The 20513-nt window shown below is 42.7% G+C and overlaps 1 protein-coding gene across 1 annotated transcript in view; it reads right to left on the bottom strand.

Annotated features, from left to right (window-relative positions):
• LOC147151972 (complexin-2-like) overlaps positions 1–20513 on the bottom strand; it is a 68096-nt gene that overhangs the window by 8867 nt on the left and 38716 nt on the right. The window contains exon 3 of the mRNA XM_086023451.1: positions 1985–2160. Within this exon, the coding sequence (XP_085879577.1) occupies positions 1985–2160 (176 nt within the window). The remainder of the gene's footprint in view (positions 1–1984; positions 2161–20513) is intronic.

Here is a 20513-nt window from a genome sequence, read left to right as displayed (position 1 = left end):
GATTGGGCGACTTCCCATGTACACTCGAGGATCCTGTCGAGGGTATAGAGCTGGTTCACTGTTCCACGGCCGGGACAAAAACCACAGTGGTCGTCCTGAACCTGAGACTGGACTTCCCGACAAACCTTCCTCTCCAGTACCCCCGAATAGACCTTACCAGGGAGGCTGAGGAGTGTGATCCCTCTGTAATTGGAATATGCCTTCCGGTCCCCCTTCTTAAAAAGAGGGACTACCATCCTGGTCTACTAATCCAGAGGCACTGTTCCTGATGTCCATGCGATGTTATAGAGGCATGTGAACCAGGACAGCCCTACAACATCCAAAGCCTTTAGGTACTCCGAGCAATGCACCCTCTGGGCTTTGCCACCAAGGAGTTTTTTAACTACCTCTGTGACTTCAACCCCAGAGATAGGCGAGTCCACCCCGGAGTCTCCAGGCACTACTCCCTCAATCAAAGGCGTGTCAGTGGAATTAAGGAGGTCTTTGAAATATTCTCCCCACCAATTCACAACGTCCCGAGTCGAGGTCACCAGCACACCATCTCCACTAAACACAGTGTTAATGGTTCCCCCTCCTGAAACACTGCAGAGTGGACCAGAATTTCTTTGAAGTCGTTTTCCATGGCCTAGTCGAACTCCTCGCATGCTTGAGTTTTTGCCTCAGCGACCGCCAAAGCTGCGCTCCGCTTGGCCAACCGGTACTCTCCAGTAAGCTGCCTCCTGAGTCCCACAGGCCAAAAAGGCCCGATAGGACTCCTTCCCCAGCTTGATAGTATCCCTTCCGCCAGTGCCCACCAGCTGGTTCGGGGATTGCCGCCAAAACAGGCAACAACCACCTCACGGCAACAGCTCCCATTGGCTGCCTCAACAATGGAAGCGCGAAACATGGTCCACTCTGACTCAATGTCCCCTGCCTCCCCCATTACGTGGGCAAAGTTCTGCCAGAGGTGGGAGTTGAAACTCTTTCTGACAGGGGATTTTGCCAGACGTTCCCAGCAAACCCTCACAGTACGTTTGGGTCCTTCCCCACCAACCGAGCCAACACACCACCAGGTGGTGATCAGTTGACAGCTTCGCCACTCTCTTCACCCGAGTGTCCAAATCATGGGGCCACAAGTCCGATGACACGATCATGAAGTTGATCATCATTGCTCACGTGAATATTGAAGTCCCCCAGCAGAATGAGAGAGTCTCCAGGGGGAGTGCTCTCCAGCAGACCGTCCAAGGACTCCAAAAAGGGTGGGTACTCTGAACTGCTGTTTGGTGCATAAGCACAAACAACGGTCAGGACCTGTCCCTCCACCCTAAGCCAAAGGGAGGCTACCTTCTTGTCCAACGGAGTGGACCCCAATGTAGAGGCCCCAAGCCGGGGGGCAATAAGTATGCCCATACTTGCTCTGTGCCTCTCACCGTGGACAGCAACTCTCAAGGTGGAAGAGAGTCCAACCCCTCTCGAGAGGACTGGTACCAGAGCCCAAGCTGTGTGTGGTCAGACTATGTCTAGTTGGAATTTGTTTGCCTCACACACCAGCTCGGGCTCCGTCCCTGCCAGAGAGGTGACATTTCATGTCTCACGAGCCAGCTTCTGTAGCCGGGGATTGGACTGCCAAGTTCCCTGCTTTTGGTTGCTGCGCAGCTCACAGGTCAACTGATCCATATAACCTGTGAATAGTGGGGGTTCACTGTAACACACTTGTGGGGCCACATTATTGCAGTGGTTTATTTTTAATTCCCCTTCTCAAAAATGTTTTGAGTTTTGCAGGTTATAAGTAACAATGGTGGAAAACGTTATGAAATTATTTCTTTTCTTTTTTTTTTTTGTATATCATAAGAACCTGGCATTTGAATAGGGGTGTGTAGGCTTTTTATATCCACTGTATCTAGGCAGAAGGCAGAAACCTTGCAAGATGTTTATTTTGTACTTTTTAGTTGATTATTTTTTAGGTTTTGACATGTGAGAGTTGTGCAGGTGTTGCATTTTATACCTTATCCCTGATACCCTGTCGGATGTTTTCCCTCTCGGCCTCCATTCTGGCGTACTTGGCCTTGCGTTCCTCCTCTTGTTGCCTCAGCGCTTCTTGCCTCTCCTCCTCTTTCTTCTGGGCATCAGGGTCTTTCTCCTCTTCGCCGCCCAGCATCTTGCCCATGTCTTTGGTGGCCCCTGGAACGTGTACGAGAGAGGCGACAAAATGTGTTATTTTAAATCATTAACCTCAACTGTGTATAATTTTCCCCCGAGGTCTTGTTTGACTTACTACCATTACTACCATTGTTCATTGCCATTTTAGTCTGCATACAGACAAAAAAAAAAAATGTAAACATGGTTATCATGCATTTCAATTAGGCAAAAGTGGCCACGACAGAACCAGTAGGTATAGTTTGATGTGAACAGTAATTTTTGATACAGTATATTTAAAGAGCTGAAGTGGAAAACTACAAAATCAGACAAAAATCCCCGCCCTTGGGAGATTTCATACATTTGCATCAACACAGCTATGGGGGTTCATAAAAAAGGAAGAAAGTGGACACCAACTGCCAGGAAAGAACCCAGATGGTTAAGCTTCCTTAAAGTCAAACACAAAAAGCCGTCACTTGAAACCAAAGCTTAAGTGCCCGACAGCAGAGGTGAGCGGCTCAGATGAAAGTGGCAGTGCTAAATTATTACTCATTCTCTTGATCGCCTTTGTGTCTCCCGAAGGGGATTAGCATCTCTTCATGTAAAGCGCCCACTCGGACCTCAGGTTAGGACCTGAGGACAAAGAGGCTGAAAGCGACTCTGATAAATGAGAAGAGTAGACCAATTGAGGGTCGTCTCATCGTCTCATCTCCATTCTCGGCTCTTTAGATGTACTAAACATGCAATAATATGGTCTACCAGTGACATCGCCACTATATTCATGTTGGGGCAAAGGTCACAATTTTCCCTCCAAGGGTCATACTTAGAATTACATTAAGTGACAAAATGGCCGCCCCCTGAGCTAGCTAAAAACGGCTGGATTTCTCATATTCCACAAACGCAATATTAATCAGAATGCTGTTTCAACCAGTGGGCCTGCATCGAACATATTCAGGTAAAAAAAATGCCATAAAAGATGCTAGAGAAATAATCTAACATTTGGGATGTTCATATACTGTACGTCTGTACTCTTACTCATACTCGTAAATATGTTTGAATAGTATGACGCTCGATACTAGCCTGTCATATTCTGTCCTCTTTGAGTGTGTGCTGTACAATTACGCAGACAGCGGACAGTTCTTTATAAAAAGTTGACATGAAGGCTTCAAACTGTTTATTGATACTGTTTGTTAAAGTTTATAGTAAAACTCACACAGAGAGAACTACATGCTGTATATTTAGAGGGGAAGTAAACGCAAACATATTTTTTTCCAGAATATGTTCTATGCAGGCCCACTAGTTGAAACAGGGCATTCTGATGAATATTGCATTTGTGGAATATAAATTAAGCAACAATATGCACCCACTTTTAGCCATCTCAGAAGGCGGCCATTTTGTCACTTCTGTCGACTGAAAACAACTGCTCGGGGCTCAGGTAACGACCAATCACAGCTCACCTGTTTTCTGAAGCTGAGTCATGATTGGTCGTTATCTGAGCCCTGAGCAACTGTGATGTCATTTTTAGTCGACAGAAGTGACAAAATGGCCGCCCCCTGAGCTAGCTAAAAACGGCTGGATTTCTCATATTCCACAAACGCAATATTAATCAGAATGCTGTTTCAACTAGTGGGCCTGCATCGAACATATTCAGGTAAAAAAAATGTTTGGGTTGACTTCGTCTTCAAGCAAACACATAGCTATGTCAGCTAGCAAAATGATAACACATAAAGCCACACACCGAGTGATGCAGCCAAACCCACCTGAAATCTCATGCGGCGTGTGAGTTCAGCGGCTAGTTAACACATTTGCTCAAATTATCTTTAATATTGTTATTATTCAATGCAATTATTTATAAGTAATGGCATTCAATACTGTGAAGACACTGATCATGTTAATGATATTTCAATTAGGAAACATAAATATCTATATGCAACACTTTATTTCTATAAATCTCTGCCAGTGTTTACACTCACTTCCAACAAAATCACAATGTCCCCTCACGAGTGAGCTATTTTTACAATAGGCCCATGGGCTACTCATGTGATCCTTGGGGTTTATATAGTATACTATACATATACTGTATTTTTCAATGACACTTAACTATTGTTATAATTTCATATGTATCTGTGGATGGTCACCAAAATGCACGCCTACGAAATATGACAATAAATGAGGGTGAGGCTGCCTCTAAAAATAGTAATTTTCTCCTTTATTCTCACCCAGTTCCCCTCTTTGGAGCAACCTGGTTCTTTCTTGACCATCACGCTATGGTTTTATGGTTTAATAAAAGAAATACAGTACAATACACTGTATGTGGAGCCTCAAAACCCTTTGCAAGGTCACATTTTTCTGTCACAAAATCAGTAGATCAAATCGCCAACGTTCATTTTTTTGCAATGGTCCATTGCAGTCGGGTTATAGATGCGTTGCATGGTGGCTTTGATGCGATGAAATGCGATAGATATGAATACTGAATAACATCGATGTTGCAATATAAACCTTTAAATAAAAGGTATACAAACACATGGTGCAACAACATACACAGAAAAGTCATATAACAATACTCTGAGGCATATACAGTATGCTCGCCACGCTTCACAAAAGGAGTTATATCAATGTAGCATTGCCGTGACATTCTTCTTTGTGTCTTTTCATCAAATCTGCTCTGTTTTATCTGCATGCAAGCGCCACACAGTTCCCCTTGGAGGCCAAGGCACGAACAATAGAAGCAGCACATACACTTGCTGAGTAAGTGAAATTGGATTATTCCATGTATGCAGGGTTACATTTGGAAGAAAGTTATTCCATCTTCAATAAAAGTTTGGTTTTTGAAAGATATTTCATTAAAATCAAACACATTTTCATCAAAATTGCAAGCCATGATGGAATTCTCAATTATTGGTACGCTTTATTAGCAAGTACAAACAGTACACGCTGAAAAAGGTGCTATTCATGCACAAGTCAGCATGGACAAAGGACAATAACTCCTAAATGTTTAAAATTGCATCCGCCTGAAACACTTGGTGTATAATGAAGCTGAATGTTGAAATTTAATGGCAGGGAGCTCTACGTGGACCTTTTTTCCCCCAGACTTATCCAGATGGTCTGTATGTGTATTCTCACATGTGTACACTGTCGCTGCGACTCCCCTTTCCAGTCCAGCGCTTCCACAATGGCAACTCGCCAACCTCATCGCCAAACTCCACCCGCACTCTGTGCTCACTTTCACCGCACTGGAAACACATTGATTTTAGCCAGAAGTGAACCTCGCCATCTCACGGGAAAAAATCTCCGGAAGAAGAAAAAGAAAATCCAGGCAAGCCCCTCATTCCGCCTCTGGAGGACATAACGGGCGCGGCCATCTGCTTGAGGCGGGAAAATTGATGAGACGGCAGCAACCCGGAGGTTCCCGGCTGTCGTTTGGAAGGCGAGGCGTTGACAGGCTAGGACAAGCACCCGTCCGTCGTCGTACAGGCGGGGTGACGGCTAATTAATGAACTCAGGCGATGTTTGTGTCGACAGGTGCTTTGATCACGTCAAGGAATTTGCTCAGTAAGTGTGGCAAACAACACTGCGTAGGTCAAGCCGCCGGAGTCTATCCATCTGTTTTATTTGTTTCATTTATACTGCTCATCCTCATTGGGGTCGCGGGTGATCTAGAGCAGTGTTTTTCAAACTCTGTGCCGCGGCACACTGGTGTGCCGCAAGACATTGTCAGGTGTGCCGTGGGAAATTATCTAATTTGTCTGCCTGTGCAATCATGTTGTTATTGCATTGTAGTACTCTTCCATACCAGCAGGTAGCAGCAGCAGCAGGAGCAGGTAGCTAATTATTTTTGTTCAGAGATTTAGCGCATTAGTGATGTATGTTTATCCAAACAGGCCCATGTTTCACACTGAGTATCAATATGAAACATTATAAAATACTTTTTTCTTTGTGCTTATTTAATTGCTATTCAAGACGTTATAATTCTTCAATGTTAAAAAATGCTTATATAAACAATATAACACTTATATTGTTAAAATAGGCTTTTTTTTTTTTTTTTTTTCTTCACAATTTCAGCCGGTGGTGTGCCGTGGGATTTTTTTCAATGAAATAAATGTGTCTTGACTCAAAAAAATGGGTGGGCTACATCCTGGACTCATTCACAGCATTTAACCCATCTGACCAAGATACTTGATTTTGATTGAGGCTTATTTAATTTTAATTCTCTAGAATGAGTTTGTCGAAGTGCAAGGCCTGGAATTTGTTCCTACAAACCAAAATGGCTGACTTCCTGTTAAACTCTATGCATACCTCCTTGAGACTTTTTTGTGCATCTGGTTATAATAGACGTGCGCTGAAATCTGTGTCACTTACTGAATCTGGTGGCGGGTCAGATTTTTCTCTCTCTAGCAGGTATTATGAATGAGTTTTGGGTGGGCATTGATGGTACATTGATGTGCAGGAAAAGCAGCTTTGAAATCCGGATTGCGCGTCCGCCTAGGATAGCTGATTCGGATCCCAATTTATAGAGACTTCAATGAGCCAAACGTGCATGTTTGGGAGGGAAATTTGATAGGGAGCCAGAGTACCTGGAGTAAAACCCCCACAAGCATGGGGAGAACATGCAAATTCCACACAGGACTTTTTTTTTTCCCTGAAGGGAACTATCTGAGGGAGGCAAAGGTTTTCAGAACCTCACACTACCCCTCATGAAAGCTCTGGGGAATTTGGCTGCGTATATTTTACTGATTCTTTTTTTCTCCAAAGGAATTTTTTTGTTTTTGTAGTATTGGATACCATAATTTCCAGACTATAAGCCACTACTTTTTTCCCCCAAACTCTGAAGCCTGCTGTAACTGTTACTGTATGTAACTGTGTTATAGTGTATGTATTTTTTACACAATAATGTTTTAACTCTTGTATAAATGTACATATTTTGATGATAAATGTAAAGTTGTATGTCAAGATTTTTTTAATACAGTATATATTGTTGTCCGGTACTAAACTGCTTCAAATAGAGACTGAGGGCTTAGCAATATGGCCTGAAATTCATATCAAGGTATAAACTGAATCCCTTCACAGTAATAGAATATTTCACGATATGAACTTAAGTCTAAAAATGATGATGGATGTATTTCTGAATGGGTTATTTTAGTGTGAAATGTAAACACTTCCTTTTAAAATGGTTCAAAAACATCAGATTTATTCTTCTCTGCGCTTCTTCTCATTCAAATGTTCCATTTTCATGTAAACATGTATGATTTTTTCTTTTATGTAATGAAATCAATTTAATAAATAAAAAAGATGGCAAAGCCAAATTGATTTGAAAAAAACTAAAAACAAAACGCATCGAGTAATTTTTAGACCTATCATTATGTACATCCTAGAACTCATTTCAACTTGATATATTCCGTTAACGGTTAACTGTCCTCGAGGGCCGGTGTTCTCCTGATTTAAATGATCATATTACACTGCAAGGTCTGCAGAAGCTGGATAACGATTCTGATCATTTGAATCAGGTGGCTTGCAGTAGGGTGACAAAACGTGCACAATACCGGCCCTCGAGGACCGGAATTGCCCATCCCTGAGTTAATGCATTAAGGACGGGAGCGCATAACCGCGTTTCTACCACTAGAGCCGGGAGCACTGTTGCGTCTTTCTACCCTTAAAGCCGGGAGAGTGTCTACGTCATGTTCTATCTATTATTTAAATCTCGGTCTCGTCAAATCAAATGCATCAGAATTTCCACTTGACGGTGTCGTAAGTCCGGGGAGGATGTTGTGGAATTCTTCCGAGACATAATGGCGGATACCGCGGCCGTGAGAGCTCTGAAATGGGTAACGGCAGTGATACAGATAACGCGTTTGTGGACTTTGAACCAGTAGAATCGAAAATGATATATGGTTAACATACTTTATATGTTTGTAGACAATGCTACTGCTAAGCAGGCAAAAAGGACTCTGGCGGCTTCTGTCCAGTGTTCCTGTGTCATAGTTGGAGATGATGGCCAGTAGTCACGTCGTTTTGTTGCTTCCTCTTTGACTTGGTCAACCGTTTTGCTTTGGTAGGTTTCTTCCTGCTTTTTTACTGTGGTTGACATTCAAGGATTGGCTCTATCTGTTGTTTTATTTCTACCTACAGTAGTTGTCATGGCAACCCCCATATGCAGGGTTGCAACAGCCTTGATCTGCCAATGTTGCCACACGAAGGAAATACATCAACCCATCCCGGAATCCTTCGGGAATTTTGCTTAACCCCGCTCATCATTCCGAAAGCCCAGCCACCGTGAGCTCGTCCCGAAAAACCTTGGATAAAACTTCAATATCATCCTGTTGAACACAAGGACAGCGTAAAAGTGCCAAAAGTGCCATCTTTGTTACTTAAATATTATGTCCACACGCTATGATATTGGAACACAAGATGAGACAGGCCAGCTGGTTCAAGAGAATAGCATGCACACGGCTCTCAATTAACACAACTACATTCAAGACAGCACGAGTGGATGAAGGTGAGATGTATTTGTAATCTTTTGTTTTTGATTTTATGTCTTTACGTGAAACCCGTCCATGGTGCAAAAAAAGCTATGGGGCTGCTGTATTGTGCTGAAAAATATCAATGATGCCATCGATTCATTGACTTCGAATTGACTTTCATCCCATCATAGTTAACTACAAAAATCTCATTTTTTTCAAGCCCTATACAGTAGTGCCAACACACTACCTCAGGAGGTACAGAGTGTTTTTTGCAGAAAAGTGACATAGCATGGACAGGCAGTGTGAAAGGGGCTACTGTCAGGTATCAGAAGTTCATTTTGTGCCCTTTCACCATTTTCCACCCTTACTTCATGGCAAGTTCCCTCAAACTTTTTCATTCCAGGGAATCCTTACACGGGCCAAATTTTTCCAAGGTTACCCTCATAATCTTACTTTCAATTGAACATTACCACCATAGGCCATAGAAATAAAAAAGTAGCCTATTTTTAAGGGAAAAAAACCATAATGCTTCATAAACATTTTTGTTTTGAGGAAATAAAAATCTGATGTTAGGAGAATAAAGTCAGATTTTTGTCAAGCCAAAATGAATGGGTGGACATTCCGGCAGACTGACAGTCCGTCATTAATGGACGCTCGGTTTGCTGACGATTGACGGATGACGGGACACGTTTTAAAAATGATGGACTAAGCACTGACGGAAGTAGATTTTCATCCGTCAGAGTAATTATCACTAACCGCGTAACGTACCGATGAACCTATCAGCCCGTCACTGACGGACACCGATTTCACTGATGTTTTTTGGTGGTTAGGACTAACTGACGGACTCACCAAGTGATGATTACAACTCAGTTCGGCTTGAAAAATGACAGACTGACAAATGACGGACGGGTAGCCAGGTCGCTGACGGATGATGAATGACGGACCAGCAAAGTTTAGTCAAATGCCCACCTTTGCCCAAAAATTTGAACCATTGCAAGAGCAGAGACATTTTGTTGGGATAAAAAGTCATACTATCATGAGAATAAAGTTGTATTATTGTGGCATTAAAATCAAAGTTTAATGAGAGACTAAAGTCATTTTAACAAATCAAGTCGAGCCATACCTTGCCTGTATGGATCCCTCCCTACTACAACACACCTGATTCAAGTGATCAGCTCATCAGCATGCTCGGCAGAAATCTGAAAGGATCCTGATCATTTGAGCCAGGTTCATAGAGATATCCAAAACAGGCAGGAAATGGCTCTCGAGGAACCGGAGTTCTCTACCCCTGTCATAGAACTAATGTTGCTAATAGAACCCCAATGACAAGGCATTGGTCCCCTTAATGTATTTTCCTGAGAGTGTACCAATTAATGGACCAACACATCCGCAGGGGTTCAACCACCTCCCCACTCCCTCGTTTCGCTTCCCTGATTCTCCCGCTGGCTGCATCGATGGGGTGCGCGGGGAGTCTTTGGGGAAGGACGTCCTTCTCCGCGCTGCCGCACAGCAACTTTGTTACCACCAGTTAATTAGTCTCCGAAATCAAAGTTGGCAGAGCGGAGTTTCGCAAGACAAACTCTTGACGCCACTTGAAATCTGAATAAAGACAGCGGAACCCATTGCGAGGATGTGCGTTGTGGATTTTTAGGATTACTTTACATGGGCCTGCTATTTCGGTTCGCAACACTGTTGAAATGGCTTTAATGTTTATTTTAATGTTAACTGCTAATGTTAAATGTTTGATGCGCTGATAAAATAACACATTTGTATTTCTTTTCTTAATGGTAAAATATTTACGAAGTGATTACATGCCTTGGTAGGTGCTCCTGTTTACTTTAGCAACAGCGTTTGAATGGGCTCAACAGTTATGTGTGAACTAGGGCGTCTAGGAGCTGCAATAATTACACTTGCTATCCATTTTTTCCTGATGGCAAATATTTGAGGCAGGCGTTTATTCTTTATTCCGACCCGCACCACCCCTCAACAACGCTTGGGGGAATTTAGTTTTGTATTTTAATTATTGATGTTTATTGTATTATTTGAAGTAGGCATCAATGTGTCTTGAGTGGATTACGCACCCGAAAATGCAGCATTTATGCGTGTAAATCAGTGTGTACAAATATCAATGTCGCCGCATAAATTTGTTTGGAAAAGGCTTCTGTTTGGGTAGCAACACAGTTCAATTGGGATTAACAGTCAAAGAGAGGGGTTTTGTTTGTCTTGAGTGGACTTGAGCACGTGGGGCATGAAAATACAATATTTCTATACATTAACACCGCATTCTCTGCATAAAATTCAGTGCATGGCTGCTCCGGTATCATCTCTGCATAAGGAGCTGCTGTTTTGGTTAGTGACCGAGTTTAAATGGGCTCAACAGTTATATGTGAACATAATTGTCTACAAACTGACAAGATTACACTTACTATGTTTTATTTTCGGCCTATATTGAGGGAGGTGCATTTATTTGCCTTGAGGTATATAAAAAAAACAAAAACCCACATTTTTAGATATTTTGTGTTATTATAGATTAGCAAACGAACAGAAATGCCTCCTTACTATTCCGGTAGACATTTCCGAGCCCACGCTGGCATTAAATGACATTTCACAGTGATTGGCGGCACTAATTAGTTGACAAGAAAATGTCATCACAACGGGATTGGAGTTGCCTGCCGAAATGTGAAGCGAAAGTTCTTCTACTTTCAGACTCATAAAATCTGCAATTAAAAACTTTTAAGAATGACTATTATTATTCCTCCAAAATCCCCTTGAGACATGAGAAGCAAAGTTAAGCAATAAGTTTTCAGTCCTGTTCAGCAACTTTCATTTTGGCCTGGAGTGAAGCAGGAAGCAGGAGAGCCTCTTCTGTGCATTATAAAAATTATGGAAATATTTTGCACGCTCCTGTACGAAAATACCATAATTTCCAAACTAAAAAGCACCTGATTAAAAGCCACAACAGCTAAATTTAGCCTTAAAAACAAATTTGTACATACATCGGCTGCTTCGTATAAATAGCCGCAGCTCTCTTATAACATGGGGTATTTGCAAAGAAATAGGTCAGATGGATTTAAACGAAGATTGTAGTGACCTTGAACATCGATAGATGCTTTTCGCTCCCCCAAACTATGCCGACCGCCGCAAGATACTTAGTGGCTTCCCAGAAACCTTCTCAGTCAGTCTTGTTGTCACACAATGCAGATTGGCTGATGAGCTTCATCGCGCAGCAGGTCAGCCTTTGGAAACCACTTTGCTACGTGCTGGGGAGATGCAGGTGATGCACGGACTTGAGGGGATGTCATTCTATGGCCGGACTTGCTGTCCTGTCGTCCATTGCCAGCGATGGAGGGAGGGAGGGAGGGAGGGAGGGAGTCGGTTCCAAGCAAACAACAGAGAGACGGAGGGTGTACTGCAGAGATGCTGCAGAGCTGGGCATCGCCTAACCACCAAACACAGCACAGCGTGGTGATCGCTGAAATCAAAACTATATGGGGCACATATGTCATCGCGTCTGTGGAACCGCAAGGCACACAACACTGTTTTATTTTTTATTCTTCTCCTTTCTCTGCCACGTGTCAGTAATGTGGCACCCGCGTGTGGCGTGGTACAGGTTAAGTCCGTTCTCGACGTCGTTTTGCCGACTGGGACCACGTTGTTGTTCGATTAAATATGCAGACGGGAGCTCGGTGGCGGTTAGGCGATGCTCAGCTCTGGGTGGCTGTATTTATAGCACTCATCCCCTATGCTCATTAAACACAACTCGAGCTCCTTCTTTTCGCTCTCAATTGCTCCTCAAACAGCTGCGCGCCGCTACGCATACAGACGTCCTCATTTCTCTCTTCAAGCAGCCCGCTCCAACCTCACGTGTGCGCACTCCAACTGCAAGTGGTTGACGAATATTCAGTGTGAGGGCAGGCTTGAACAGTTTCATTGGTCCACTGTGACGTGTTTCATTAGTCAGATGTGACGAGCCGATGGGTAAATCTACTGATGGCTTGAAGCTCGCCAGTAAAAATTCAGAAATAAATCGGGTCTCATTAATGTTTGTGATGTAAGTCCATGCAGTGTTTTTTGTATATGCCACAAGCATATTTAAAATCTTTAACGGGGAAGTCAACCCAAACATTTTTTTCAAGAATATGTTCTATGCAGGCCCACTAGTTGAAACAAGTTATTCAGATTCATATTGTGTTTTTGGAATATGAGTTAAGCAGCAAAATCCACCCGTTTTAGCCATCTCAGGGGGATTTTGCTGCTTAACTCATATTCCACAAACACAATTTGAACATGTATTTTGAAGTAAGAAGGTGGTCGATTAATTATCTATTTTAATAACATCGATACATTGACAGCAGTACTCTTGGTGTTTGATGGTCTTCCTTTCAAACTAAACTCAGTCAACCAGTTTGCTTTGTTGCACACTGGAAAAATAACTTCCCCAAACAGTTTGCACAACCCTAAAAGCTCAAAATAGTCTGGAAATGTCTAATAAAATGGAGAATTAAGTCCCTGGTCCCTCCATGACTGCTATGAAATGAGCATTGGGCCTTTCAGCTTTGAAGGGACTTTGTGGCGGTCGACTGGGGATTCATTTGATCCTAAAGCGGGATATTGCTTTCTCTACTTAGTTGGAAGCACAGCAGTACTGGAAAGCACATACAAACAAAAGTGTGGATGGTCATAGATAGTCGCCTCACTCACCAGGATTAGACTTTACATAATGGAGACTGTAAGGACATACGCACTCGTGTGTGCGTGCGTGTTCATGTGCATGTGCGCATGGGACGCAGCCAAATAAGAACAAAATGTACGACTCTTCATTGCCAGTCATGTTGTTGTGCATGAGTGTGATGACGAGAGCGCAGGTTTCCTGGGTGAGCGACCACACGAGGACGGCTCCTCAGAGGACAGACTCAATAAGAAGGACCTTGGATGAGGGAGAGGACAAGACGAAGGATTGAAATAACAGGATGGTTCCGTGTGGTTCCATTAGAACAACAAAAGTAAAACTTCAAATGTGAGGAATCAAGGGAATTTGCCCGGTTGAGCTCCCGTCAGAAGAGGGTATATATTTATACTAGCTAGAAGGGTGATGCTGAATTGTAAAGTATTTTAGCCTAGCTCATAGGCTTTGGGTAGAGGCTTTGGCAATTTGCCATGCACATGAAAGCCAAATTTTCAACCTTTCCAGGGTTTTTACTTTAGCAAACCCCAAATGTATCTAATTGATACCTAGTTGGAAACAGGTAGCCTTGACAGATGGATGACGCTAAATTGCGAGAGATTTTAGCCTACGTCTTATGCAGATCAAACACGTGCTGAGCGTTTCTGGTGGTGACCGACGGTGGTTGTGTTGGCTGCTAAATGTTATCTTGGTTGACAGTTAAACAGTCGTAAACAATTCAGTCCACTCACAAGATACAACAACTTCCTTGCTCCCAATTCTCCAAGCCTGCCACTCCTGTTTTGGCTGGTAAAGGAAGCTGACTGTGTTGTATGCCTCTCAGTCCCAAAGACTGCAATGATATTGTTGTCCCACATTGTTTTTATTTCACCACACACATTGTGTGCGTGCGTGTTTTGTTTTGGTAAATTTTATTTGGCTATGTGTCTGCTTATTCATGCACATGCGTGTGACAGTAAGACATTCTCGAAGCTGATCGGCTGTCGCCGAGGGGACGAGGCCAAAAGTTAATTTTATCCTATGTGGGCAAAGGAGCAACATTTCCGTTTCGCACGCTTCAAACCCGTCGTCGGTCACGCATCGGAGGCTGACTGCTGGGTTTCGTACAAGAAAACTGCAACCAGGGAATTCGCCCATTTGAGAGCCAACCGAGAGCTCAACTAGCTACGCTAAACAGATGGGAAACACTAATGTGCTCAGGATTTTAGTTTACGTTTTAAGATGTGGCTGGAGCCTTTACTGATTTGCCATACGAGTCTAAATTCAGCCCTTTGACCTAGGCTTGTAGTTTAGCCTGCTCCGACTAGGGAACTTGCCTAATTAAGCCCCAATCAAAATCAAGTATACTAAACAGGAGGTGGGCAACGCTTCTGTAAATTGAAAAGGAATATCTAGACTGTAGGATGCCTTTGACAATTCACAGTCCAACATAAATGTAAAAATGTCCTCCTGTCAATGACCTCTCTCAATATATTATACGTGTTTAAATGTGTTTGCACTATTTTAAAAGTGTGTTCAAAGACCTTTAAAAATGAAGTGCTTGAATGCTACAAAGACATGCCAATGGAAGTTTTTGATTTTTTTATTGTATTTCTATATTTCACCCTTTATGGGGCTAGCCTGGAATGGAACCCCGCAATGGAGGGAGGATTACACTAGGACACTCAAACGGAAATTAGGCGTAGGTATTCTTCATTTTTCTTTTGATTTTTCTTTTTGTTTCAGGCAATAACAAAAGCAACTACTTGACAGAAGTGTGATGCTAAATTACTGAGGACTTCATTCTTCATCATAGGATGTGGCTGAGATATGAGATATTGCAATGTGTTATCTGTTACCAATCCTACCCTTTAAAATAATTTAAAAAAAAAATTGAACAACTACTTACTGGCTTCTAATTTCAAAACACACTATCCATCAATTTGATGTGTAGATGTAATCATACAAGGTGATCATACATTCATATGGGTTCACAGTCATAACGGCCCTCCGAGGGAGACAATAACTACGAAGTGGCCCCCGACAAAAAATGAGTTTGACATCCCTGGACTAGACCATAGGATATTGGTGGCGCTTTTGACGATTCGGAGTCCAAAACGAATGATGACATTTTGTTCCTTTCACCCATTATTAGTGCTGGGCGATATGACTGAAAAGTATATCACGATATACTGTAAGTGTTTCATATTGGTCGATATGAATATATAATGATTTTTTTTTCTTTTCTTAACTATTGAAAATAATAACTTGCAAAAAAAAGAATTTATTTTATTTTAACATAAAACCTTACCTTTAATAAGAGGTCAACGTAACTATGAAAGAGTGAAATAAACAAGTGAACATAAAGATTAAGTAAACTCTGTTGTATACATAATGTGCTTAGTAGGGCCGGGCAATATGTCTGAAAAACTGTCACAATCTAAGTATTTCATATCAGTCAATATTGATAATTATTGATTGGTTTTAAACCTATTTTTTTGTAAAATAACAGTTAACTGTTTTTGTGTACATTGTTATGTAGCGTAATGTGCAGTTTCTCCTCCTCCACCTTCATTCAATGTTCATACAAAGTCAGTGAACTAATACTCTCTTCCACTGCATACTTTATCGTTGACTAAGCGTCTTAGGACTACTTTATCTTTTTAGCGGACTCCTTATTGTCATAGTCCATTCATGTTTTGGTTGCTTGATTTTAACTTACGTGCGATGCAGAGGGTCGAATATGGCTAACTAGCATGTCAAAGACAGGGAACTCCTTTACTACACCACGTCTCCAACCGGAGGTGTTTAATCGGGTTATCATGCATAATATCATTTTATTGTAAGAGTTGTACTGACGTCGTGGGTTCGATCCCAGCCCCGGCCTCCCTGTGTGGAATTTGCATGTTCTCCCCGTGCCTGCGTGGGTTTTCTCCGGGTACTCTGGTTTCCTCCCACATTCCAAAAACATGCATGGCAGGTTAATTGATCACTCTAAATTGCCCTTAGGTGTGACTGAGTGCGAATGTTTGTTTGTCTCTGTGTGCCCTGCGATTGGCTGGCAACCAATTCATAGTTTCCTCCGCCTACTGCCCAAAGACAGCTGGGATAGGCTCCAGCACGCCCCGCGACCCTTGTGAGGATAAGCGGTATAGATAATGGATGGATGGATGGATGGAGTTGTACTGACCCGACTGGTCATTTATTTACAGGAAGTTACACCGCTCGCTCGCTCAACACGAGTATGGTGCATGGCCGCCGGCCCTGCACTTATACTCCGTTGGGTTAGCTGCTTTTTCTTCGTTGGTTTAAATGCTTCTTCTTCATTGGCTTTCCTCAGGGACCACATCTTAGCAAACCTTGACTGGGCAATTCGCCCAATCGAGCCGCAATTGGACGCAGGTGTCATAATATATGGATGATGCATATGAATGATGCTTAACCGCTAAGGAATCGGAACCTCGGACAATTGGTCATGCAGAGTCTAAATATCGACATTTTCAGTGGTCATATTTTAGGAAACTCTCGCTTGGGAAGTTGCCCAATTGAGCCCCAACCTGAAGCAGGTATCAGAGACAGATGGCTATCTCGCAGGATTCTGGTGAAACAGTAAAGTCTGAAATTTAGAACTCCCAGGCCTTGGATTCTAATGAACTCCATCCATTATCCGAGCCACTTGTCCCCACGTGAGTCGTGGACGTGCTGGAGCCTGTCCCAGCTGTCTTCGGGCAATAGGCGGGGTACACACTGAACTGGTTGGCCAGCCAATCGCAGGGCACACAGAGACAAACAATCACACTCACAATCACACATAGGGGCAATTTAGAGAGTCCAATCAACTTACCATGCGTGTTTTTGGAATGTGGGAGGAAACTGGAGAACCCGGAGAAAACCCACATAGGCACGGGTAAAACATGCTAACTCCACATAGGAAAACCGTAGCCCCGCAATGGAACCCCAGACCTCTCTGCACAGAGAGGCGGATGTGCTAACCAGTTGATCACGGTGCTGCCATTCTAATGAACTCCTACTAAGGAATTCACCCCAGTCGGTAGCAGGTATACTGGACAAATGGGTGACGTTAATCTGCAATGGATTTTTCGCCTTTGGGGACTCACCCTGCAATAAAAATATGATACCTAATGTGCTTGAATGTAATCAAACCGCTGCCATATAACATTTAGAAATAATGTTACAATAATAAATAAAAAATCAGACAGAATGAATCCGTCGCGTTGAGTCGAAATGTTCCCATTTGGACAACTTCTTCAAAGTCAAATGGAGGTTGCAGCCGTTCGGTGCTGCTCAAAGTGCCGCGTGGGTGCAATTCAACTCCCACGCTGGGCTTTTGTGAGCATCAGACCTTGAAGAGATGGGGAGAAAAAATATTAAAAAAAAAAAAAATCAAGTGAAATCAGCTCTGAGTCATTTTTTTTCTATCACACTGAGCTGTCTGTGCTGGAAGCTTTTTGGAACGTGCTCTTCCTCACAGCAAGCTAACAGCTAACAAGTCTTCAGCTCAAATGAGACGAAAAAGGGTTGCTGTGCTAATGAGCTCTTTTTTTGACAATTGACTTGTGCCAAAGTTTTCCCGGCTTTGAACAGACTTTTTTTCCCACTGTGGATTACTTGTCAAGGTGCAGTTTATTTCTACTGTGCAAGGTGGCGGTTATCATAAATAACTGGCAAGAAACTAAATTGCACATACACATGCCTGTGTGATGCAGCATGCTGTGGACTTTGACTGTGGATTATAGCCAATCATTCTATTTATTTCAATTGTGCAAGTGCCAGCTTGAATGAACTACTCAAGGAATGATCACACTGCAATAATTGACTATGTATGACTTGTGTACATTACACACAAGTGAGTGATAGAGCGTGCTGGGAATTTTTGGGGCGCAATGGTTTATTTGTAGTAGTGTTTATTTCTATTTTGCAAACGTGGCAGTTCATGGATAACAGCATGCAAATCGGACTTTGACGTCACACAGACGCACGATTGGGGGTGAAAGGCAGTCTCCAAGTGTCCACTTCGCAGCAGCCAACCTTACATCATCCACATTCTAAACGTCCATTGTGCACACCCAACTCCTGCACGGACTCCAGCCAGTCCATTATGCTTCCATAGGTAAACTGCATACCACTCCTGCCCTGAGTTTAAAGCGAATGATGGGAGACGCTTCAATTGGCCAGGAATCAAGTCAGCTAGGTTCACTCCTACAACGGCGCAGATGCCCATTTCTAACTGCGCCCGGCTACAAAAATACCAAAAGAAAGAAAACGCCACCCATTCGCACAGTTAGACTGCACTATGCGCTAGACTTGCGCTGAGCACGGAAATAAGGCCCTCACTTGCCCTACTCCAACAGTGCTTCTTTTTTACACTTGTTAAGAACATTCAAATAATGTGTGGCTCATCATTTGTACAGTTAATGAATGTTTTACGGTTATTTCTAATCATAAAATTAATTTCCATTTGCATTATTTCCTAAGGGAAATAATCTGTTTCAGACTTATTTGATTGCGGCAGTTTCATCACATTTTATGTCATCAAATTAAAATACCATGCAATAAAATAAACAAAGACATGATTTATACCAGCATGGCGAGGAGAAGTCCAAAAATACCAGCCATTTCTTTCTTTTCTTTCATCTAGTAAGAAGAATGTAAGATAGCAAACTGCCCGCCCGCTGTCTATTTTATATTATATATTTTATATACTACTTTTCATATATATGGCCCCATCCCAACCCTCTGTGAATAGTGGGGGATCCACTATGTGCAATAATTATGCTCTTTTGTTCAAGAAAAAAAAACGGGATACTGAGTGACAATAACGTATTTCTTGAAAGTTGTAATCTTTCAAAATTAATGTGTAATTGTTTTGATGGAAAAGGTTGTAATTTTACAAAATTGAAGACATATTGCTTTAGGACAGAAGTCACAATGATAGATGACTAAAGGCCTAGATAGACCAATCCGATGTGAGGCGTTGGAAAGCGTCGGGTGGGCGTTTCAGCATGTTGAATCGGCGTCTTAAGTTGTGACATTTGGACACTCTGATTGGCTGTTAGCTAGCGAATCAGTGCATGGGGCCAGAACAGGAAGTGACAAATGCGGATAAACAGTGAGCACGCAAGAGCGAGGGTTGACAGTCTAAGTATTTCACGATACTGTGTCAAGAGCGTGAGGGTTTGCTTTGCGTGGGAGTTCATTGTGAGTGAAAAATACAGCAGAATGCATTGTTTGCATTTTTATAGTCCGCCCCTGACAATGGCTTTCCGGTTGGCTTTTTCTAACCATGAGGAATAGTGACTACCCTCGCCGATGGTATGGAAGGGTATTGCATCTCACGCATGCGCAGAAGGTACTTTAATGTTCAGCGTCGCTGTCTGTCGTTGCGGTGTATTTTTCTAGCGCAACATTTTAACAGTGGCCCGACGCCACAGGGGTAAGCGTAAGCGTCACAGTTGGCCAACGTCGGATTGATCTATCTTGGCCAGGGGTCTGCAACCCCGGAGCCGTATGCGGCTCTTTCATAATTATGTTGCGGCTCTGTGGCTTGGGAACATAAATTATACCAAGTGTCCGATTGAAGTGTATGTTATTTGTCTCAAAAACGTGAATCATGTCTTCTTAGTAAGTCAAAGTTTTGAACTTCTTTCCTCAGACCGTGTGCAATTTCGATGATCAGCATTCGCCTTCTTCAGAGTCGTTTGACAGCACTGTCATGATGTGTCAGCAGGCAGCTGGCATGCTTGAAAAGCCCCGCGACACCAAAACCACACAATATCTGAATAAAGTATTTTATTTGTGTTTGTTCGTTTTTTCAATTGTAGTTGTGAATTGTAAGATTGTGACCTTGAAATATTAAAATAAAATTGTATAGTCACTTTTTTTTAATTGCTATCACAAATCGATTCTAATGGTCTGTCCCTACTTCATCTGTAATTTTTATGCAATTCTAGCCAATTTAAATAACAAATACTCCAATAAAGCACGATTTCACGGCTGGAGGTGTGTGCAACACAATGACGTGTCCTGCGTCTGCCAGAGCTGGGCAGTCCGTCATCGGGCCGGACCGGTTGGACCCTCCGGCCTGGCCGGATGCCCATTTTCGGGATGGGGGGTGGGGGCTGACAAATGTTTAAAAAATGACTGGACTAAGCATGGCCGGAAGTGGATTTTAGTCCGGCCCACTAATCGGCCCTCATGTGTTTGACGTGGTCGCGAGGCAGCCAAATTTCATCTCAGCCTACTCAGTGAAAGGCTTC

The sequence above is a fragment of the Filicampus tigris genome, chromosome 2 (assembly GCF_054856515.1).
Source record: "Filicampus tigris isolate MCC_2025a chromosome 2, RoL_Ftig_1.0, whole genome shotgun sequence".
Classification (NCBI taxonomy): domain Eukaryota; kingdom Metazoa; phylum Chordata; class Actinopteri; order Syngnathiformes; family Syngnathidae; genus Filicampus; species Filicampus tigris.
This window is presented reverse-complemented; position numbering and strand designations above follow the sequence as displayed.